The sequence below is a fragment of the Diabrotica virgifera genome, chromosome 3 (assembly GCF_917563875.1).
Source record: "Diabrotica virgifera virgifera chromosome 3, PGI_DIABVI_V3a".
NCBI lineage: Eukaryota > Metazoa > Arthropoda > Insecta > Coleoptera > Chrysomelidae > Diabrotica > Diabrotica virgifera.
The window spans coordinates 88,609,240-88,630,220 of record NC_065445.1 but is presented as its reverse complement, the minus strand read 5'-3'; the positions used below and the strand labels follow the sequence as shown (position 1 = coordinate 88,630,220).

Genomic DNA, 20,981 nt, shown 5'->3' with positions numbered 1-20,981 from the left:
ATAGTGCTTTTCAAAAATATATATGGTTATTGCAACCTCCCTGCGGAAACCACCCCTATCCTTGAAAATATACTGCAGAAACTACCTCTATCCCTTGGCGAGCATGTTTTTACGATTTTCTCATTACCTATGCATTATTTTTAAACAAAACTTATACAGTGTTAAAGACCACTATTTACTCTAAAAATTAGGTCCTATTCATTTTTTTCGTATAAGCAACCGTTACGGCACAGTGGCGCCGTAAACCTCATATATGCTTTGGCGGGCTCCAGTTTTTGTTTTTTTTTTCGTCATCTGTTCGTTTTATTGATAAAGTACTTATGTAAAATAAAACAACACAGTGTAACCTACACATTATGACTTATCCACATTTTACAATCTTTGCGCCCCAAAGCCACAGTGGTGGCCCAAAATCAATTTTTGCATATTTTCGCAACCTACACGCATTTTATTGCATTAATGCTACCTTAATAGCATAATATTCACCCCTAAGTGGTCGCTAAGCAGTGGCGGATCCAGGGAGGGAAGCTGGGGGTGATCGCCCCCCACCCTCTCAAACCAAGTGATATTATATTTAAAGATTATAAAAATATTCATTTATTTTTATAGAAATTTAACCAATTGGCACCCCCCTCTTAACGATGCTGAATCCGCCACTGTGGCTAAAGAATAAAAAGTACGCCATTTTTATAAAAATAATAATATAATATAAGTATTTCTATAAAAATAAATGAATATTTTTATAATCTTTAAATATAATATCACTTGGTTTGATAGGGGGGGGGGTGATCACCCCCATCACCCCTTCCAGGATACTCCAGTACTTAGCGACCACTTAAGGGTGAATATTGTGCTATTAAGGTAGCATTAATGCAATAAAATACGTGTAGGTGGCGAAAATATGCAAAAATTGAATTTGGGCCACCACTGTGGCTTTGGGGCGCAAAGACCGTAAAATGTGCATATGTCATAATTTGTAGGTTACACTGTGTTGTTTTATTTTACATAAGTACTTTATCAATAAAACAAACAGATGACGAAAAAGAAAACAAAAACTGGAGCCTGCCAAAGCATATATGAGGTTTACGGCGCCACTGTGCCGTAACGGTTGCTTATACGAAAACAATGAATAGGACCTAATTTTTAGAGTAAATTGTGGTCTTTATTCCTGTAAAACTTTTGTTTAAAAGGAATGCATAGGTAATGAGAAAATCGTAAAAACATCCTCGCCAAGGGATAGGGGTAGTTTTTGCAGTATATTTTCAAGGATAGGGGTGGTTTCCGCAGGGATGTTGCAATAACCATATATATTTTTGAAAAGCACTATTGATGAAGCATATGCCCATATGGATCAAAAAGCAAAAAACAAAAAAAATTTTCAACCCCCCTTTTTATTTATTATTTTTTGGCTGCAGGGGTTGCAGTAGGAAATCGCTTTTAGTGTCCATGCATGGGTAATAAAAACGTGCACAAAATGATATATGAAGCATATTAATAAAGGGCATTGTGTGCGAAGGATTCCAAGAAAATCACTTTATTTATTAATTCTTCTTTTTTTTTGGGGTGGTTCCGGGGAAAAAATGGGGGTGCATTATGCAAATTTGTAAATAGGACCAGTACAAGTGTAATCGTTGAAAGTCTTTAAACTCTAGCATAAACGGTTCAGATGGAATAAAAAGGGGTATTTTAAAATATAACACCCTATAATTAAAAAAGGGCAATTACCCTTAAGTGAAACCTATACCAAAAAAATCAATCAATTATTTGCGAATAATTGCGATTAGATTTCTTCTTAATTTCCGTTACAGTTAGGGAAAAATATATTTTTTTTTAAAACATCTTTTTTAAAAACTTGTCAAATTTGGGGCGCCATCCCCGCTAAACGGAGGATGATAGACATGTGCTGTTGAAAACAAATCGTAGAAAATATAGTCTTCTTTATAGTTCTATAAAAGAAATTTTTTGTAAAAAGTACAGGAAGGGCTACTTTCCGCAAAAACCACAAATTACCCCCTTCAAATGGGTGAAAAGGGGGGTTCCGGTGCGAAATTTTTTCAGAAAAAGTTAGTCCTATAATAAGCACCCCTTAATACACCAGAAAAAAAATTAAACCGGACTTGTGTCCATTTTGCAAGGTTCAACCTCGGTTTCCTACACTAATTCGCAGAAATCAACAATACTTTTCAAATGACGTTTCATGTGTCATAAATAGGTATAGTCAAATGTACAGTTAAGTCGCAGTGTTGAGTCCGCGAGTCTTTACTTTACCCGTGCGTCATTAATACCTGGCGAGATAAAACACATTTTATCTAGCATCATTCTCTTCCACGCATGAAACTCATGACAAACCAGCTGCCGTTTGTTATTAAGTAAAAACATATAGTAAAAACAGATCTTTGGATAAAACACATACTTTTTATCTATAGTATTTTTACTACAAAAACGTTATTACGTAGGTCAAAATTTTTGACGTAAGAGAACTGTCAAAACATTAGAATGTGACTTTTCATTATTGACATGTTTATAATAAACATAGCAATAATGAAAAGTCACATTCTAATGTTTTGACAGTTCTCTTACGTCAAAAATTTTGACCTACGTAATAACGTTTTTGTAGTAAAAATACTATAGCATCATTCTCTTCCATGCATGAAACTCATGACAAACCAGCTGCCGTTTGTTATTAAGTAACAACACATGTTATTTTTATGAACCATCTAGACTCAGTGCATTGAAAAGAGATAGGTACAAAAAAAGACGATTCGGTATGTTTTCATATTTTAAGCACAATTTGTTTGACGTTTCTGATTTGTTTAATTTTGTGGCTGTCAGTCAGTTGAACTTTTTGCGGTTTTTGTCGAATTTTTGCGTTTTGAAGTTTCTTTATATTACACAAACAGTTGTTTTCACAACTAATTTTATATTGGGCTTTGAAATTTTAAGGTAAATAATTATATTTTGGCAATTAATATTTAAAACATACAAAGCTAACGTCATTCACACAGTAAAGAAATGATTGTGTTTAGATTTCCGTCAAAGTGAATAAAATAACAAAAATAAAATATGTTATTGAATTTTTTTATGAATTGTTTATTTATTTATTAATCAATAATAATAAAAGAATTTATTAAGCTACTTCAAATGTAGCTGTAATTCTGTACAAAAATTGTGAAGCAAAACTTACATTTGACATTCTATATAATTGATAACGTCAAATTTTATAATAAAACCCGTAATCGAAACAGTAGCCACTTTCTGTCGGTTGTTGTGTGAAATATATTTCCGACTTATTTCGTATGCTTTAAATGATGACGCACGAGTAAAGACTCACGGACTCAACTGTACCTACATTACTCAGTACCTATTTACACTTCTTTTGTATACCTTTGGATTCAGGGGTCGTGAGTTCGAATCTCAGCTAGGTAGGAAATTTTTCATTTATTAAAAATTAATAAAAGAAAATAGCTTCTATCCTGGGATAGGTATCCACCGGAGAGACGACTCAAATTATAAATAAACATTTAAACTGAATCATCAAATAATTATTCCACGAAAATGCTTTTAGACGAAAAAAAAAACTTGTTATAATATACATAAAATATATTTACAGTTAAACGCCGAAATAATTAAGAATACAATTTAATATAAAACACATTTAGTACTATTTAATAAATAATTTTGGCGTTTCGAATTTTAGAATAAATATTAATAATACCTAATTTATTAATAAAAATGACAGTTAAAATTGTGGTGAGAGCGATTTGGTAGTTTATGATTTGGCGAGAGCGCAAGTTAAAATTGTAAAAATGTAAGCAACACCGCAACACTAACTAGATGTCGCTACTAACTCTAGTGTATTACGAATTGCATAGCTACTAGGAACTGGCATGTATATAATATTAGGACCTGTAAAAAGTTTTAAAAAGAAACTTAAATTTAAAATATATAAACAAATAATATATGTTGTATTTTAAATTATTTATATTCCAATTAGGTTAGGTAAATTAGAAAAAAACGATGGATAGACGACATCAAAGCAAAATTGGGGAGAAACTGGCACTAAATAATACAAAACAGAGAAGGAAGAGTGGAAAACTCATGGGGAGGCCCTTGTCCAGGAGTGGATGCAAACAGGCTGAAGAATAATTCTTCTTAAAGTGCCCTCTCCTCAATGGAGGTTGGCTACTACAATTGCAAACTCTTCTCTGTCTTCAGCTGTTCAAAATTTAGCCTGTCCATTGTCGGGTTGGAGATTCTGATCCACGATTTTACCTTCTTAGTCCTCTCTTTCCTTTTTAGGGCCGGTACTTTCTGTCCCGATTAAAGGAATTTTGCATGACAAAATTCCTCTAACCGGGTTTAATCGGAGCATAAAGTAGCGGCCCTTAATAAGTTGAGCATATTGGTAGGTACCTACTTATTTCTTAGTATGTGGTAGAAGAATTAGGTATACCTACCTACTTTAAAGAATATTTACGTCATAGATTCTTTAGAACTAAATTAATTTTCTCTTTCTACGAAATGTAGAAGAAAACTGGTTGTCTGATTATTAGTAGATACCAGCCAGTGGCGGATCTAGAAATTTTTGGGGGGGGCATGGGTCTTGAGGATGGTTTAATTACATTTCTCTGATGTAAGGTCACTTAGTCTTACCAACCCAATTTTGGGGGGGGGGGGTCATGACCCCCCCCCCAGGGGACACTCCCCTGGATCCGCCAGTGGACTGATTCTTGAGATATCGTATGGAGAAATATTTAATATAAAATAATTCAATATCGATGAAAAGGTTATGTTGAATAGGTTTTGTCATGTATAGATGGCACAAATACAGCATTAAAAATGCTTTTAACTATGAAATTGCCGAAAAAACAAAGCGAGAAAGATCAGCATTAACATGGATCAGCGGAATAAAGGTAACAACGGAGGATAGAGCTATCTAAGAGGAAAAATTGAAAAATAGAAAAAGGTGGCGATCGAATGGCGAGATGAGGCAGAAGCCAATTGAATATTATTTTCAATTTAAAAGTTTAAAATAAAAAAAACGTAATATAATAATAAATATTTATTTTTGTATATATAAATAGATTTACAAATTTATAAAACATTTTTATTTATACTTTAATTTAATACACACTTTAAACTGTAAAATTATTTATTCATTATGGTGGTCCAGATATACCTACCAACAGCGAGTCAATTATTGAAGTTAAACACTATAATTTTGTGCAACATTCTAAAATTAAAATTGATCATTCAAATGACTTTAGAGCTCCATTCCCGGGAAATCATTAAAAATGGATTCCCGGCATTTTTTTAAATATTTATAGGTATTTGGTTTTAGATTATGAGCGGAGATATTATTAACTCACAATGATTCTGATTATTCATTCAGAATTCTGTGTCTGCTTAGTAAATATTTTAAATTATTCCACTTAAATATATTTCTTTTTCAATTATATTCTAAACTTCTAAAACCTTCGAATTTTGGCGTTAAAAATATTGGTTAGCATAAACATTCTATTGTTTATGCGACCGATCTGAGTAATTTTGAAGCATCCAGAATTATAACATAAATATTTATTTTGAATTAAAATTTTGTATTATGTTTATGAAGAATTATAAAAGGTCATTAAACAAGAGCTCGCGCTGTACAACAATAATTCAAATCAGCTGACCGGACAATTAAAAAAATACTCACTGCACTAAAAGGTATCAGACTTACATCAACAGAAAGCGAGCATACGTTTTCAACTTCAGCAAATTTCTGTACAAAAAAAAAGAGTCAGCCTGAAAGATCAAACACTGAACAATTTATGTTTTCTTAAAACATAAATGCCAATAATAAAAACAACGAAAATTCAGATTAAACACAAATTTATAATTTTCCTCTTTTTAAAATTTCCTTTAAAATTTTGAAGTTTTTTAAATTTTTGAATTTTTTTTTAAACTTTTAATGTTCAATCGATTTAAATTTATACCTTTTTATACTACTTGCAATAAGTCACCCTAACCCTTAAGTGGTATTGTGGTGTCCCAGTGGACCCCAGGACCAAGAATATGCGTTGTATTTTTCTTACTAATTAATGGATGGCATTGTGACTTTATGTAATCTTCCATTACTAGTATTTCTATCGTTTGATATGCAACACGTGTTAAAATTAACTCTAATTTAGAAACAGTAACGAAAAATCTCAAAAGACCCCACTGTACCATTAATGTAAGTATTTTATCCACCAACCACTTAGTCGTGAATTAAGAGATATGATAATAAAACTCGATGGTACTACACTTCCTGCACCCTCTGTTGAACCTGAACCGGTCAGAAAATCAAGCATGCGTGCACATATGCACCATTCACGGAAATATAGTTTGCTCCAAATGTTTCTAAACAATTCTATACTATGTAGTTATATTATGTTTTAGTCGTTAAATGTAATGCATGTATGTGTAGGACCTAACTGTAGTAAAGCATAAAATGTTGGATGAAAAGTTGCAATATCCATTTTTTTTAAAATTTTAATCTGGGGTCCGCGGAGACCCCACTAGACAATTTACGTAACTTTATTTCACCGTACCACTTAAGGGTTAAACAAATAATAAAACTAAAAAAAAACAGTTTCTTCTTTTTATTTTTAAATTTGCCGATTCCCGGGAAAGCTAAATTACCGACTACCGATTCCCGAGAAAATGGAGCTCTAAATGAGTTCCAAATGCTTTATCAATTATTAATTAAGAGTTGTTTGTTGTATTAACATAAAAACACAAAATTTTACAAAAATATAATTTTTTATTGAAATAACTTATTTATACAAAACTATATACTTATTTATACAAAAAAATTGGAATTTTTGTTTCCTAATTCATAACTTTAATAATCATATTTAATTTTAATGATTTATACAGTATGGGGGCCTCATCTAGCCAAGGCATTTGTGATGAAAGCTCATTCTCAAATTTTTCGATAGCTCTAATTTATTTCTTATTGTTGTCTAATCCGTCTTCCTGAATAGTCCTGAACATGTTTTATAGGATTCATATACGCAAGCCAATTTTGTGATTTAAAACTTCAATTACTACAAATGTAAAAATATTTGTTAAGAAATTGTGGCAATAATGGGTATTTTTGCATTCACTGTCAATTTCACTAAAATTATTATGTTGGTGATACAATAAAAACTTATTCCCTCCGAAAATATGATTGAACCACCTCTCTTAATGCTACAGTAAGGTATGTTTTCTTTTAAATATTGGTTCACCCTACACGAGATCGTTCATATGAAAGGGAAAGACTTGATGTTTACTCAGAAAATATCTGTTTACTCATCAGTAAACAGATAACTTTGTCAATTCGTTCTTACCTAGTTTTGTTCTCAACATTATGTTGCATTCTATTATACATAAAGTTGAAAATTGCCTTCCATTATTTATAAGAGAGTCGGTTTGTTCTACAGAATTTGTTCTTTCTAGGTACTTTTGGTGATGATATCTGCTAGCTGTCACTGACTTAACTTTTTCTCCAATCCGTTCTTCTAGAAACTCACAGAGAGATCCAGTTGTAGTTGTCTTAGTTTTACTGATTTGTTGTGGCTGAATTGTCCTGCCTTTTTGTATAGATTTCCTGTTCCGAAAGTGTAGGAGCAGCTTCTACATTCCCTCTCATTGTAAAACATTCCGTTTTAATACTGGTTTGTTAATTTCATTACAGTTCGTACCTCGTAGATTCTATTAATAAATTTTGTGCAAAATACTTTATAGCACGTACTATTAGTATTTAGCAATCTATTAATATTTTGTTCCAAGAATAATTTATTAAAATAAATTACCTGAAAATTTCTTTGTTGATTATTCAAAACATTGCAATACTTTTTGAACGTCTGTCAGCACAATAATGTCGTCTACAGACAGAGGTGAGAAGCTTTCCGTAATTTTAGTATGGCATAGCAACCAATAGCATCATTTTTTGTTGTAAGAATCTTTTGAACCATAATATGTTAGGTAGAATTCCATCAGGAAGTTGAAACTTCCTGAAACAGTTTATATAGCTCAGTTTGTTCTTGTTCCTGTTCGTTTTTGAATAGTTCTGTAGCAATAGTGCTGCTCTTGAAAAACGTAACAATGTCTTTACACTTTTGGATAACACATTGTACTTACTTAAAATTATCCTGAACTGCGAAATTCAAGGTGTTGCATATCATGGGATATGCAACATCATGGGATATGGGATATATGCAACATCATGGAATGCAATATCATGGGATATTGCATTTTTTAAATATTTCACATGCTTTTATCATATTTGCCTGATTTTGATTATTGCCTGTTGTTAGTATACAGCTTACTTTATGTAGCAAATTCCACTCATTTAAAATTTCTTTTAATGTTTCAGCAATATTTTCTAATGTGTAATGGATGCCATTAACTAGAGGTTTACTGGAAAGAACAGAAACATTTAGTTTACCTTTACCTTTATCAATATGGTGACATGCGACTGTTAAGTATGTCTCAATAGCTCTTGATGTCCAATGTCTACCCATCAAGTTATTGCTACAAAATTCTTTTACTTTTTCATAAAGTCTGTGTAACATTCAGTTAATAATTTTCCACTTAAGAAAAAGAACTAGGCAATACATATCATGGATCTAATATGTTCATCAAGTTCTTGAAACCAACATCATAAACTATTGTAAACAGTAGAAAATCCAAACAAAGAAAAAAATCCATTTCTACTACAGCTCTATCCCATTGTTTTGCTGCATTAGAATTAGGTTTATCATGCTATACAGATGCAATTTCTTGATCATTGTCAGTGTTAGTTCTAATTGGATGGAACATTGCCAAATGATCTGACAGATTATTTGTATTGCCACAGGATTTTTTATTCTTTTCCGCAGTATGGCATTTTATATTTAAGGAAGTAGAGCCAGTCTAAGCCACACGAGGAACGATCTTGCAAAGCTTCAAGGTATAGCCTGTGTATGCACTTTGTGAATGAATTTACTACAAGAGTTGCAAAAACGGATACGGATATGATGAAGATACAATTTCTACTGAATGCCAAGTAGTAGGTACACAGATAACTCTAAAACAGCAAAATAAACTTAGAAAACCTTAGTAAAATGCTAAACATCACCCAAGCGGAAAGTTACGCTATAGAAAGATGCAATAAACTTAAATAAAAATAACAGCACTGAAATCACATGAGATCAACTCCAAATTGATATTTGAATAGTCAGGTAAATTACTTAACCTCTCATGGGTCCAGAAACTTACCAAGAAAGTTGCCAAAAAGCTACATAAATAGCTACATCAAGAATAAAACAGTTAGTCCAAACAGGTGCTAACCCACTTTTTAGGAGAACGAAACCTTTATGCAGAATTATTAACAGTTAAAGCTCTAAGAAATTGAAAGTAAAAAAAAAACAGTGGAAAGGCTTATACAAAAAGTAGTACATATGAGTATTTACAATCCATTGTCGATTGAATAAGCACCTGCTAACAATGAAGGTAGTAGATGTGACAGAATACAGATTCTGTGAGGTAAGGGATGGAACTTCTAAATATATACTCTCAAACTGCTGCTCTCTAAGGAACAGTGTAGGATCTCATCTGAAAGCATATGACATAGAGTAGAATATGATTTTCCTAAGACACAGCCTCTACATATAATAAATACATTTCCTATGACTCCATGAAATGATTGCATCACTGAGAAATTATTACGGAAAATCTGTTCCATATACAAAAAAAAAACTTTGATGGTTATGTAAAAACTAATACAATCAACTACCATGGCTTCAACTATGTATTTTAGTCATTCGCAAACAATGTATTAATATTTATATCCTGTTTGATTACTTTGTATATTCCCAAAATTAAATTTTGTTTGCTCATATTGATTTTGAAGATTCTCACCAGTGTGATTTTTTATTTTAGGATCATCCTTTGTAGGCACATTATCGTGTGGGAACTGATACCCACTATGTTGATTGTTAAATTGTTTAATGGACTGAAAAGAGGTTGTTGACGATTGTATTGGATCTGGTAAACCAATTTTATGGGTCATATTGGTGGCTACAGCAACTGAAGGAGCACCATATTGAGGTTCTGGGCTCAAGTGAAATATATCAGGTACAAGAGGTTTTTGTTGTTGAAAGTCCATAGTCTTACCAGATGAATAAGGATATACAGAATTTTGAGAGGTAGGAGGAAAAATCGGAAGGTCAATTTTCATCAAATCAATATCTCTAGTTTCATTCATTTTTTGGGAATCGTATGATTCAGGAAGATTAATTGTCATTGAATGATAGTTAATATTCTGTTGCACAATGGGTGGTTTATTTGAACTTATAGTATTATTTTCTAGTTTTACTGCTGATTTACCATCATTTTTATTTGAATTAACTGGCTTCTTAGTCTTGGCTGCTTTTGGTTTAGGTGAAGTTTCTTCAGATTTCGGTTTTTTGGGGTTTGGTTTCTGACATATTGTTTTCTCCGTTGGTCCCTTCTTAAATCTTCTTACAGCTGTCACATTGATTTGAAGACATCTTGCAGTCAACTGAAGCAAACAAACAGATATAAGTTACACGTCTAAGTTCATAATAAAAAACACATTTTTATAAAAACATATTTAGCCCTTTGGATGAACAATGATACTTAAACCACCCTGCTACAAGTGTACTAGAGGAAGATTTAAATTAGGAAAAACGAACTTCTTACGCTGATGATGATACATAAGAGACCACCCTGCTATAAGTGTACTAGAATTAGAATTAAATTAGGAAAAATGAAATTCTTATGCCGATTTATTGATAAATCGCATAATAATTTTCATATGAACACCTACATTTGTATTTTGCTGGCTTTTGTTTGAATTTTAAAAAGTTAGACACAGTATATGGTGATTCTAAAACAGAAATAATATCCAATGTACACGATTTAAGTGGAAAATATGGTTCAATGGGGAAGCACCTATTGCTCAAAAAACTAGACAACAAAGCACTCCTCACCAAAAACGTACACAGACTAAAGTCAGATAAAAGTTATTTACAAATAGGATTCTGAAAATATATATGTAACGGTAAATTGTTGAGAAGGCAACTTTTAACGAATTTGTAGAATTAATGTTAATTTCCCCTCAGTGAAGCCATGAAACTTTGACAATGGTGGAGGGTTCTTTTATGGGAGAAGCTAAGGACGGCTTAAAACCTGTGGCAGATAACACCTTGGCTGCGTTACAAGACAAATACACCTAGTATTAGATTAACGGTTGGCTGCATCGACTATGTCGTAACGCACAGAGGCAAATGGGGTATACGGGACATATATGCCTCGTAACGCAAAACGCAATTAATTAAGTTTTTAAAACTACAGTAGATCCCCACAAATCCGAACCCCGCTAATGCGAACCAACGAAAAGTGAAAAAAATTTAAAAATTCGAGACAAAAACATGTTTATTATACAGAGTAAAACCAGAAAATTCAACAATGTAGAATTAATAGCACTTTGACATTTAAAATTTCTTAAAAATAAATACTTACTTTAATATGTATTTAGTGCTTATAAAGGTTAAACATAAACTTTCTTCGGTTCTCTCGTAGCCAACTTGAGTCCAAAAATATTATTCACACTCTTGCGAGAATGTTTTGCGACTCAAAGCAACGACAATGAAAGCTTTGAATTACTAGTTAGGCTAACTTTCGGATAATCCGAACAAGCCCCCTCCCCCCAATAAGTTCGGATTTTCGGGGTTTTACTGTATCTCTGAACGCAGCCAAGGTGTTAAGCCTAGTTCTCATGATGACAGCTCCTGGCATGACAGTGCAGCCATGGACCTCTGTTCACACAGGTGACAGGGACATTGGCAGCTAACCATGGAGCGTCCTGCTGCCCTTGTCAGTGAAATTTTGAAGACAAAAGCATCTATAAATACTGAAAAATGAAATGTTTGATTTTCTGCTGTTTTTCGAGCCACATACACGTGTGCTTTTTATACTTCTGCAATAACTTTTAACTCAAGTTAAAAACTGTCTCAGGTTGTCATTTTATTCAAAATACTTTAAATAAATATCAACAAAAATTATGTTTCAACAAATATTTTACCATTTATCTCTAAACTGGTATAAACAACTGATAATAGTGATAACAGAAATGATACTAAATTGTCAAAGCAGTGACTTTTTTTTTCAAAAATTATATCGACACTGTGACAGGACAGTAAGATAGTGCTGCCTCGACACTAAAGTTTGTTCACACGATAACACAAGACATAGCAGCAACTGTCAGGACTTCTGTTATCGTGAGAACTATGCTTAAATGCAGCAATTTGAGGTAACCTAAAACCATTTGTCCTAACCACATCACCTATCCTTTCTTCCCTATCCCAACCTACAACCTGTTTAAAACATTATGGGATAATTTAGGGCAGTGAATAAGTACATTGGAGAGTCTATATGTTACAATAGACTTAGTTATTAGGAGTCCTAGGAGTCAGATAACAGAAATCGTTTTCACAAATTGAAAAGTCTTAGATGCAGAATTCACCATTATAATAAAATTAAAATGGTAAATTGTTAATTAAATCTGAAACTTTTCTTGTTGAAAGTTCTTTCTGGTACTACCTTAATCTGCGACTTTTACAATTTATAAGACCGCAGACGACGAATATAGAAAACAAAAGTGACTCCACTATATGCAATCACATTCCGTTTTTATTCGTCTAGGAAAAGGACAGATAGAAACTTCCTAGTACTCAAATCTGAGTAAAGATAGAAAAGTAAAATATGGTTTTGCTTGTTTTCGATTCAGAGGGATGCACATGCACAATCGCTGGACAGCTGTTTCCACCATTGCAGGCTTCCTCAACAGCGCTAGCGTGCACACCTCTAAATCGAAATACAGCTCGACCATATATTTAAGGGGAATTTCAAAGATCATTGAAGAAATTCCCATTGAGACGCGATCCAGCGACATCTCTTAAACAAATTGAAAAGTCTCAGATGCAGAATTCACCATTATAATAAAATTAAAATGGTAAATAGTTATTTAAATCTGAAACTTTTCTGGTTGAAAGTTCTTTCTGGTACATCCTTAATCGCGTCTGCGGACTTATAAATTGTAAAAGTCGCAGATTAAGGATGTACCAGAAAGGACTTTTAACAAGAAAAGTTTCAGATTTAAATAACTATTTACCATTTTAATTTTATTATAATGGTGATCTGCATCTGAGACTTTTCAATTTGTTGAATTCCAATGATCTTTGAAATTACCCTTAAATATATGGTCGAGCTGTTTTTCGATTTAGAGGTGTGCACGCTACCGCTGTTGAGGAATTCTGAAATAGTGGAAACAGCTGTCCAGCGATTGTGCATCCCTCTGAATCGAAAACAAGCTAAACCACTTTTTACTTTTTTAGAAATCGTTTTCTTTGCATATAAAATATTATTATGGGCCATTCCACGAACATACGCCTGTTTTGGATTACTTCGACAACGAATATTTTACTGTGCAACATAAGAAGTATGAAAGTAAATGGCGCTAATAATTATTCCAATAAACAACAATGTAATTTGCAATTTACTTTCGTTCTTCTTATTTTGCACAGTAAAATATTCGTTGTCGAAATAATCCAAGACAGGCGTATGTTCGTGGAATGGCCCATATGCATACAATATGCATATATTATCAAATTACTCAAAATTTGATAAATCCAGTATATGAATCATTGTGCAATGATATTAAAAATTCAGAGAAAATCAACCTTTTTTTATCTACTAATGTATGTTGCTGGCAATACGCACAATATACTTAAATTCTATTAACCTACTAGCCTATTTTATTAAACTACTGTTCCCTTATTAGATCGGTTTTGGAATATTTTTTCATTTATCACTAAGTACTATTAAGAATGAGATCGAAAATACCTTTTTATATGCTTTAATAGTTTAGTTAAATTTAAGTTGATTTGTAAAAATGGCAAGTCCGTAAATAAACATTACATTAAATTACATTACTTTTGCAAGACATTTCAGTAACAAATGACATAAGTAAGGTAAGAGTTTTTGATCTGAAAAGTTTTAGGTTGGTCATACACTGACAGCTTCAAACCTTAGAATATAAAAGAACAGGAAGGAGTCTGTCATCAACAACACCTTAAATTTCTAGCGGAACTGGCCATCTTGAACGTCTGTGGATGACTCATAAGTTTTTGTCAACGAGGTAGAAGGTGTTTGTGTATTGGATCAGCTGTGTGCATAGGCTACCATCTGGTAAAGCTCCTGTATATGCAATCAATTAACTGAAGTTATTAGTATAATAAAATGTTATTTAACTGACTTTTCAACAAAATATTATATTAATACGTATTTTGTCTTACTCTATAGCTGTTTCTTTAACATCAAAGATGTAATAAAATCGTTGAGAATTTATTTTCTTCCCTCTTTCAAAGGTACGTCACTGGAGATAGACAGCAAATCTGACAGCTGATCGCCATTTGCAACCTCCTTCCTGGCTCGGAGTCATTTCGCAATGTACTCCTTCCTGGTTTATTTTATCTTCTAAGCTTCAAACAGTTGAGATCAACTGCTTGGAGCAGTGACAGCACAGTGAACTATATTCTTATATTCGGTACCATACACATGACGAGCAGTCCCTGAAGTGACCGCCATAAGGTGACAAACAACAACTCGAGTAAAATCAACAAACGACCGCTCCAGATGTCAATAATGACCGCTTGAGCTGTCCATGTATATCGCTCAGTGGTAAACTGCCCCAGCAGTCCGTGTATGGTCGTCCTTAGATTTAATCATAGGGTTGTTTCCATTTAAAATATAAGTTTGAAACAGTATTTGACATGTAATGATAAATGTTCTAGTGCAGCGGTTCTCAATCTTTTTGAGTCATGTCATGTACCACCAAAAACTTTCTATTATTTTTGGTACCACCTAACTGAAATACCTATCTAGCTAGGTGATCTAATTAACTATAATAGTGGTGCTAATTTTGGTTGTTTTTGCGTTTTGTGTACCACCTGAAATTATGATATGTACCACATATGGTATGGTGTATTCCACAAATATATGACTGGTTTGGATTATCACGACAACGAATATTTTAGTGTGCAACATAAGAAGTACGAAAGTATTTTGCTATAATAATTACTCCAATAAACAACAATATAATTTGCAATTTACTTTCGTTCTTCATATTTTGCACAGTAAAATATTGGTGGAATGGCGTATACATGTACCACAGATTGAGAACCGTGTTCTAGTGAATAGCTTAGTACAAGTACTTACAATATGCGGATTCTTATTTGGAAAGTGTTTCTCAAAGAATTCGAAGGCGTTCTGGATAAAAATTTGTGCTGTTTTGTTTCCTTGTAGAATCAGATACTTTTTGTTTTGTCCAATAGAATTCTAAAACATGAAACCATGATAATTTACTACAAACATGTTATAATCTACATACATTAAGAGATGCAGCAGTAACTTTTCCAAATTCTATCATGTGTTGTTCCAGTGTGGGCTCCTTTGGAGGAGGATCATGTATTTTTGTTTTTCTACATGCCATATCAAGTTGGGTAGGAAAACTTCAATTCTTTGTTATTAGCTAGAAAAGTAATAATTTCAGCTGAACTTACTACTCATTTTAGTAAACCTAGCTATAAGTTGTGAAATTAAGGATTTAAACATAACCTAACAGTCCTAACAAAAATATAAATAAACCATAGAGTTATATATTAGCATAGAGAGAGTGTCATTAAGAGCGAAGTGACGACACCATCTTTTTTATTTGGATTAGTGCTGTTTCACTCTTACGCATAGTAAAGCTGCGGCAGTTGTCCTACCTTCCGTACCTATCGTCACACTTAATGTCATCTTAGTTTCTCGATACAATGTGTTAGAAAGAGATGCCGCAAACCAGTCCATGAGATCTTGTCGTCAGGAAGCGCGGAAGGTAGGCTCACTCTATGTTAATATATACCTCTATGAAATAAACTCACAAACAGATGACATGACAGGTATCAAATACAACTGTCAAATTGAAGTTTTCTCCATGCTCTGTGTTCCTCGCATATAGACAACCAAAAATGTTGCAACACAACAACCACAAACTACGTATTAATTATTATTAGGCTCTAGTTCATAAATAAGGTATATATTAAGTGCTCTAGTTGTAGTATGGTTATGGTTGTAGTATTCCTCATGTCCTCATCTAAAAAAATCACTAAGAGGATTTAAACCTCCGCGGAGATGAACCGGGTTGACATCCTATCGTAGTGACAAAGAAAAAAAACAAGACAAAACAAAAAACAAAACAAAAAAAAAACTAAAATAAAATACAAAAAAGAATGTATTTATTTTAATATTAAGATTAATATTTTTATTTGTAAAATATATACACTATGTGTTCTTGATAAACATTAAGTAATATAATATATTTATATTTATTAACATAGTATGTGGGGATGTTAAGGGATAGTGATGCGTAAGATATAGCCTCTCCTGTTCAAATGTCAACCTCACCTGCTCGTATGGTGATCTAGATCATGGTCATCTGGTACATCCTGCTAGACAACTAACGAGGCTCTGACGTCCGAGTGTTTGCCGGGATAAGCAATCCACCATTTACTGGCCAACGGCTTCGGGCGGACGAGCTGGTAAATGGAAGGGCACTCTGTTGTCCTGAGACTGGGAAACTGGTCTCAAAGGCGGAAGAACCAAGAAAGTGGTCAACGGCATCAGAATGCAGAAGGCAACGAGAAACCACTGCATTAAAGGTCCCTGATGACATCTCTAGAAAAGCTATCATGGCAAATCCAACTAAAGTGGAAATAGTTACTAATCATGGAATACGGAAGCCAAGATTCGGCAGGGGAGGTGATCCACCTTTAGACCACAGGGCCTCCCAGGTCGTAACCCAGCGAAACCCCTGTGACAGAACTGGAAAAGTGTCTCTAAGAACAGCAGAGTTGATTATTAAAATATGTAGGTACCTGGAATGTGAAGACAATGTATCAGGCTGGAAAAATTCATAATACCATTCAAGAAATGACCAGACTCGGAATCGGTATAATGGGCATAAGCGAAATTAGGTGGCCAAATAGTGGTGCTTGTATTGTTGACAACCATATGGTATACCACTCAGGAAATGACGATGGTCAACATATATATGGGGTTGGAATAATCGTGTCTCCCCAATTACGTCAATATGTTACAAATGTTATACCTATTTCTGAAAGATTAATAATAATCCAACTGAATACTAGCCCCGTCAAATTAAATATATTACAAGTGTATGCCCCCACGAGCGATAAACCAGAAGAAGATCTAGAGCAATTCTATGAGTTGTTGATAAAGTCACTTAAACGACTTAAAAAAGAAGATATAACTATCATTATGGGTGACTTCAATGCGAAAATTGGTAAAGGGAGAAGTGGTGAATTCATAGTTGATTTTGGTCTAGGACAGAGAAATGAAAGGGGAGACAGATTAAAACTGTTTGTAGAAGAAGAAGAATTTACAATACTCAACACATTCTTCAAACTACCACCAAGACGCTTGTACACCTGGGTCTCCCCGCAAGATCAACCAGGAAACGTGATACGGAATCAAATTGACTACATAATGGTGAACAAGAGATTCCGTAATGGATGCCTATCGGTTAAGGGTTACCCCGGTGCTGACGTATCATCAGATCATGTTCCTGTTGTTAAATTTAGGTTTAGATTCAAGAAGGTTGCAAAAAAGAACAGCAACAAAAAGTGCGATATGAGAATACTAAAAGATAAGAAAACAAAAGAGACAGTCGCACAGATTCTTTCAGAGAAGCTAATTAATATGGAGCAAACATATAATGCCGAAGAATCACTCCAAAATATATGTGAAACCTTTAACAACATCAGAGAAGAACATCTAATAGAAAAGAAAGAGATGAGGAAAAGTTGGATGAACGACAATATACTACAACTTATGGAAGAGAGAAGAAAATCAAAAAACAACAAAATAATGTACAACACGATTCAGAGACAAATAAGAACTGAAATAAGAAAGGCCAAAGAAAATTGGTTAAAATCACAGTGTGAAGAGATAGAGTCGTTAGAGCAAAAACATGATACGTTTAACATGCATAAAAAGGTGAAACAAGCAGCTGGTCTTCAGAAATCCAACACAGCTAGCAAATTGCGAGACCAACAGGGGAATATCATCACAGACAGAAATCAAGAAATCTGCATATGGACAAAATACATACAGGAACTTTTTGATGATACTAGATCCGAACAACCTCCATCCTACATATGTGATGACCACTTACCAATCACATCAGGTGAAATGGAAAGAGCAATATCACAACTAAAAGATGGCAAAGCTCCTGGACCTGACAATGCATATGCTGAACTCATAAAACTATTTAGTCCAGAGAAATAAGGTTTTTCTCGTGACACATCCCCCTCCAGGCCGAAACCAAATTTTTTGAGTAGTATGGACATCTATATTATTAACCTATATGTTTCCTGCAGCCGATTTTGATGATATACATAGTTATAAACAAATGAAGATCGAAAAAAGGTAAATTATCGCTTTTTTCGTCTATGACCAAAAAGTTAAGCACTTTAAACAAATTTGACAGTAAGAAACTCATAAATCGTATAAAAAACTTCAACATGGCATTCGCTGAATATGTCCAACCTTATTGGTTGCTTAGAAAATTGCAAAATAAATCATAAATATTGAGTTTTTATAAATATTCGTAACTTAGGTAAAAATTAACTTAGAATCTTCTTATTAAACGGAATGCCGAGACTTCTTGTACTTAAATTATATTTTAAATTTCAAAGCAATTGGTCAAATAGTTTAAAAGTTATTTAATTTATTTTTCCCAAATTCATTTTTTTTGCAACACTATAAGTCAGAAAATTATGACGTTACAATAATACTTCGGACAGTTTATGAAAGAAGAACATTTATACTATTACCTTAATTAAAAATAAATGACAAAAAATAATTTTGAACAGTGTAAAATTATTTTGCAAAAACATGTCCATTTTTTGCTTACTTATAAACAATTAGAATAACTTTTTAACCGTTACCCGTAGAAAAATTATTTTTTCATATTTAGAAAGACTGACTTTTTATACACATTTAGAAAGAAAAACAACTGTTCTAGGACATTTAGGGACAAAGTTAGCCCCCCCAATTTTTAATTCACATGTTTTTGCAAAATTATTTTGCAATATCTATAATTATTTTTTGTTATTTTTTTTAAATTAAATTAATACTGTAAATTTTCTTCTATCATAAACTATCCAAAATATTACTGTAACTTCATCATTTTCTGACTTACAGTGTTGCAAAAAAAAATTAATTTTGGATAAACAAATTAAATAACTTTTAAACTATTTGACCAATTGCTTTGGAATTTAGCACACACACACACACACACACACACACACACACACACACACACACACACACACACACACACACACACACACACACACACACACACACACACACACACACACACACACACACACACACACACACACACACACACACACACACACACACACACACACACACACACACACACACACACACACACACACACACACACACACACACACACACACACACACACACACACACACACACACACACACACACACACACACACACACACACACACACACACACACACACACACACACACACACACACACACACACACACACACACACACACACACACACACACACACACACACACACACACACACACACACACACACACACACACACACACACACACACACACACACACACACACACACACACACACACACACACACACACACACACACACACACACACACACACACACACACACACACACACACACACACACACACACACACACACACACACACACACACACACACACACACACACACACACACACACACACACACACACACACACACACACACACACACACACACACACACACACACACACACACACACACACACACACACACACACACACACACACACACACACACACACACACACACACACACACACACACACACACACACACACACACACACACACACACACACACACACACACACACACACACACACACACACACACACACACACACACACACACACACACACACACACACACACACACACACACACACACACACACACACACACACACACACACACACACACACACACACACACACACACACACACACACACACACACACACACACACACACACACACACACACACACACACACACACACACACACACACACACACACACACACACACACACACACACACACACACACACACACACACACACACACACACACACACACACACACACACACACACACACACACACACACACACACACACACACACACACACACACACACACACACACACACACACACACACACACACACACACACACACACACACACACACACACACACACACACACACACACACACACACACACACACACACACACACACACACACACACACACACACACACACACACACACACACACACACACACACACACACACACACACACACACACACACACACACACACACACACACACACACACACACACACACACACACACACACACACACACACACACACACACACACACACACACACACACACACACACACATATTACTTTGTTTACCAATAGCTTTAAGAGCTCCATGTTGCTGACTTACTTGTGTTGACAAACCAAATGTCCACCAGACTGAGCTACGTTTTGGTTCCGTTGTGAAGCAAAAGTAACTTGATTTGTAAAATTAGATTTGGAAACAATAAGAGCTAAAAAATGTTGATATGATTCATATATACGTTAGGGCAATAAGTCCTCAACTCACCATCCTTTAATTGGTTTTATTAAATTGAAAGAAACATTAGGCG

The 20,981-nt window shown here is 34.1% G+C and overlaps 1 protein-coding gene across 1 annotated transcript; it reads right to left on the bottom strand.

Annotated features, from left to right (window-relative positions):
* Window positions 1–5,047: 5,047 nt before the first annotated feature.
* On the bottom strand, window positions 5,048–15,984 carry LOC114329902 (uncharacterized). Its single transcript, XM_028279164.2, has 3 exons — window positions 15,467–15,984; window positions 15,295–15,414; window positions 5,048–10,555 (listed from the first exon to the last, which is right to left on the bottom strand). The coding sequence occupies exons 1-3, from the start codon at window positions 15,566–15,568 to the stop codon at window positions 9,830–9,832; spliced, it is 948 nt and encodes a 315-aa protein (XP_028134965.2). The 5' UTR covers window positions 15,569–15,984; the 3' UTR covers window positions 5,048–9,829.
* Between the last annotated feature and the right edge of the window lie 4,997 nt (window positions 15,985–20,981).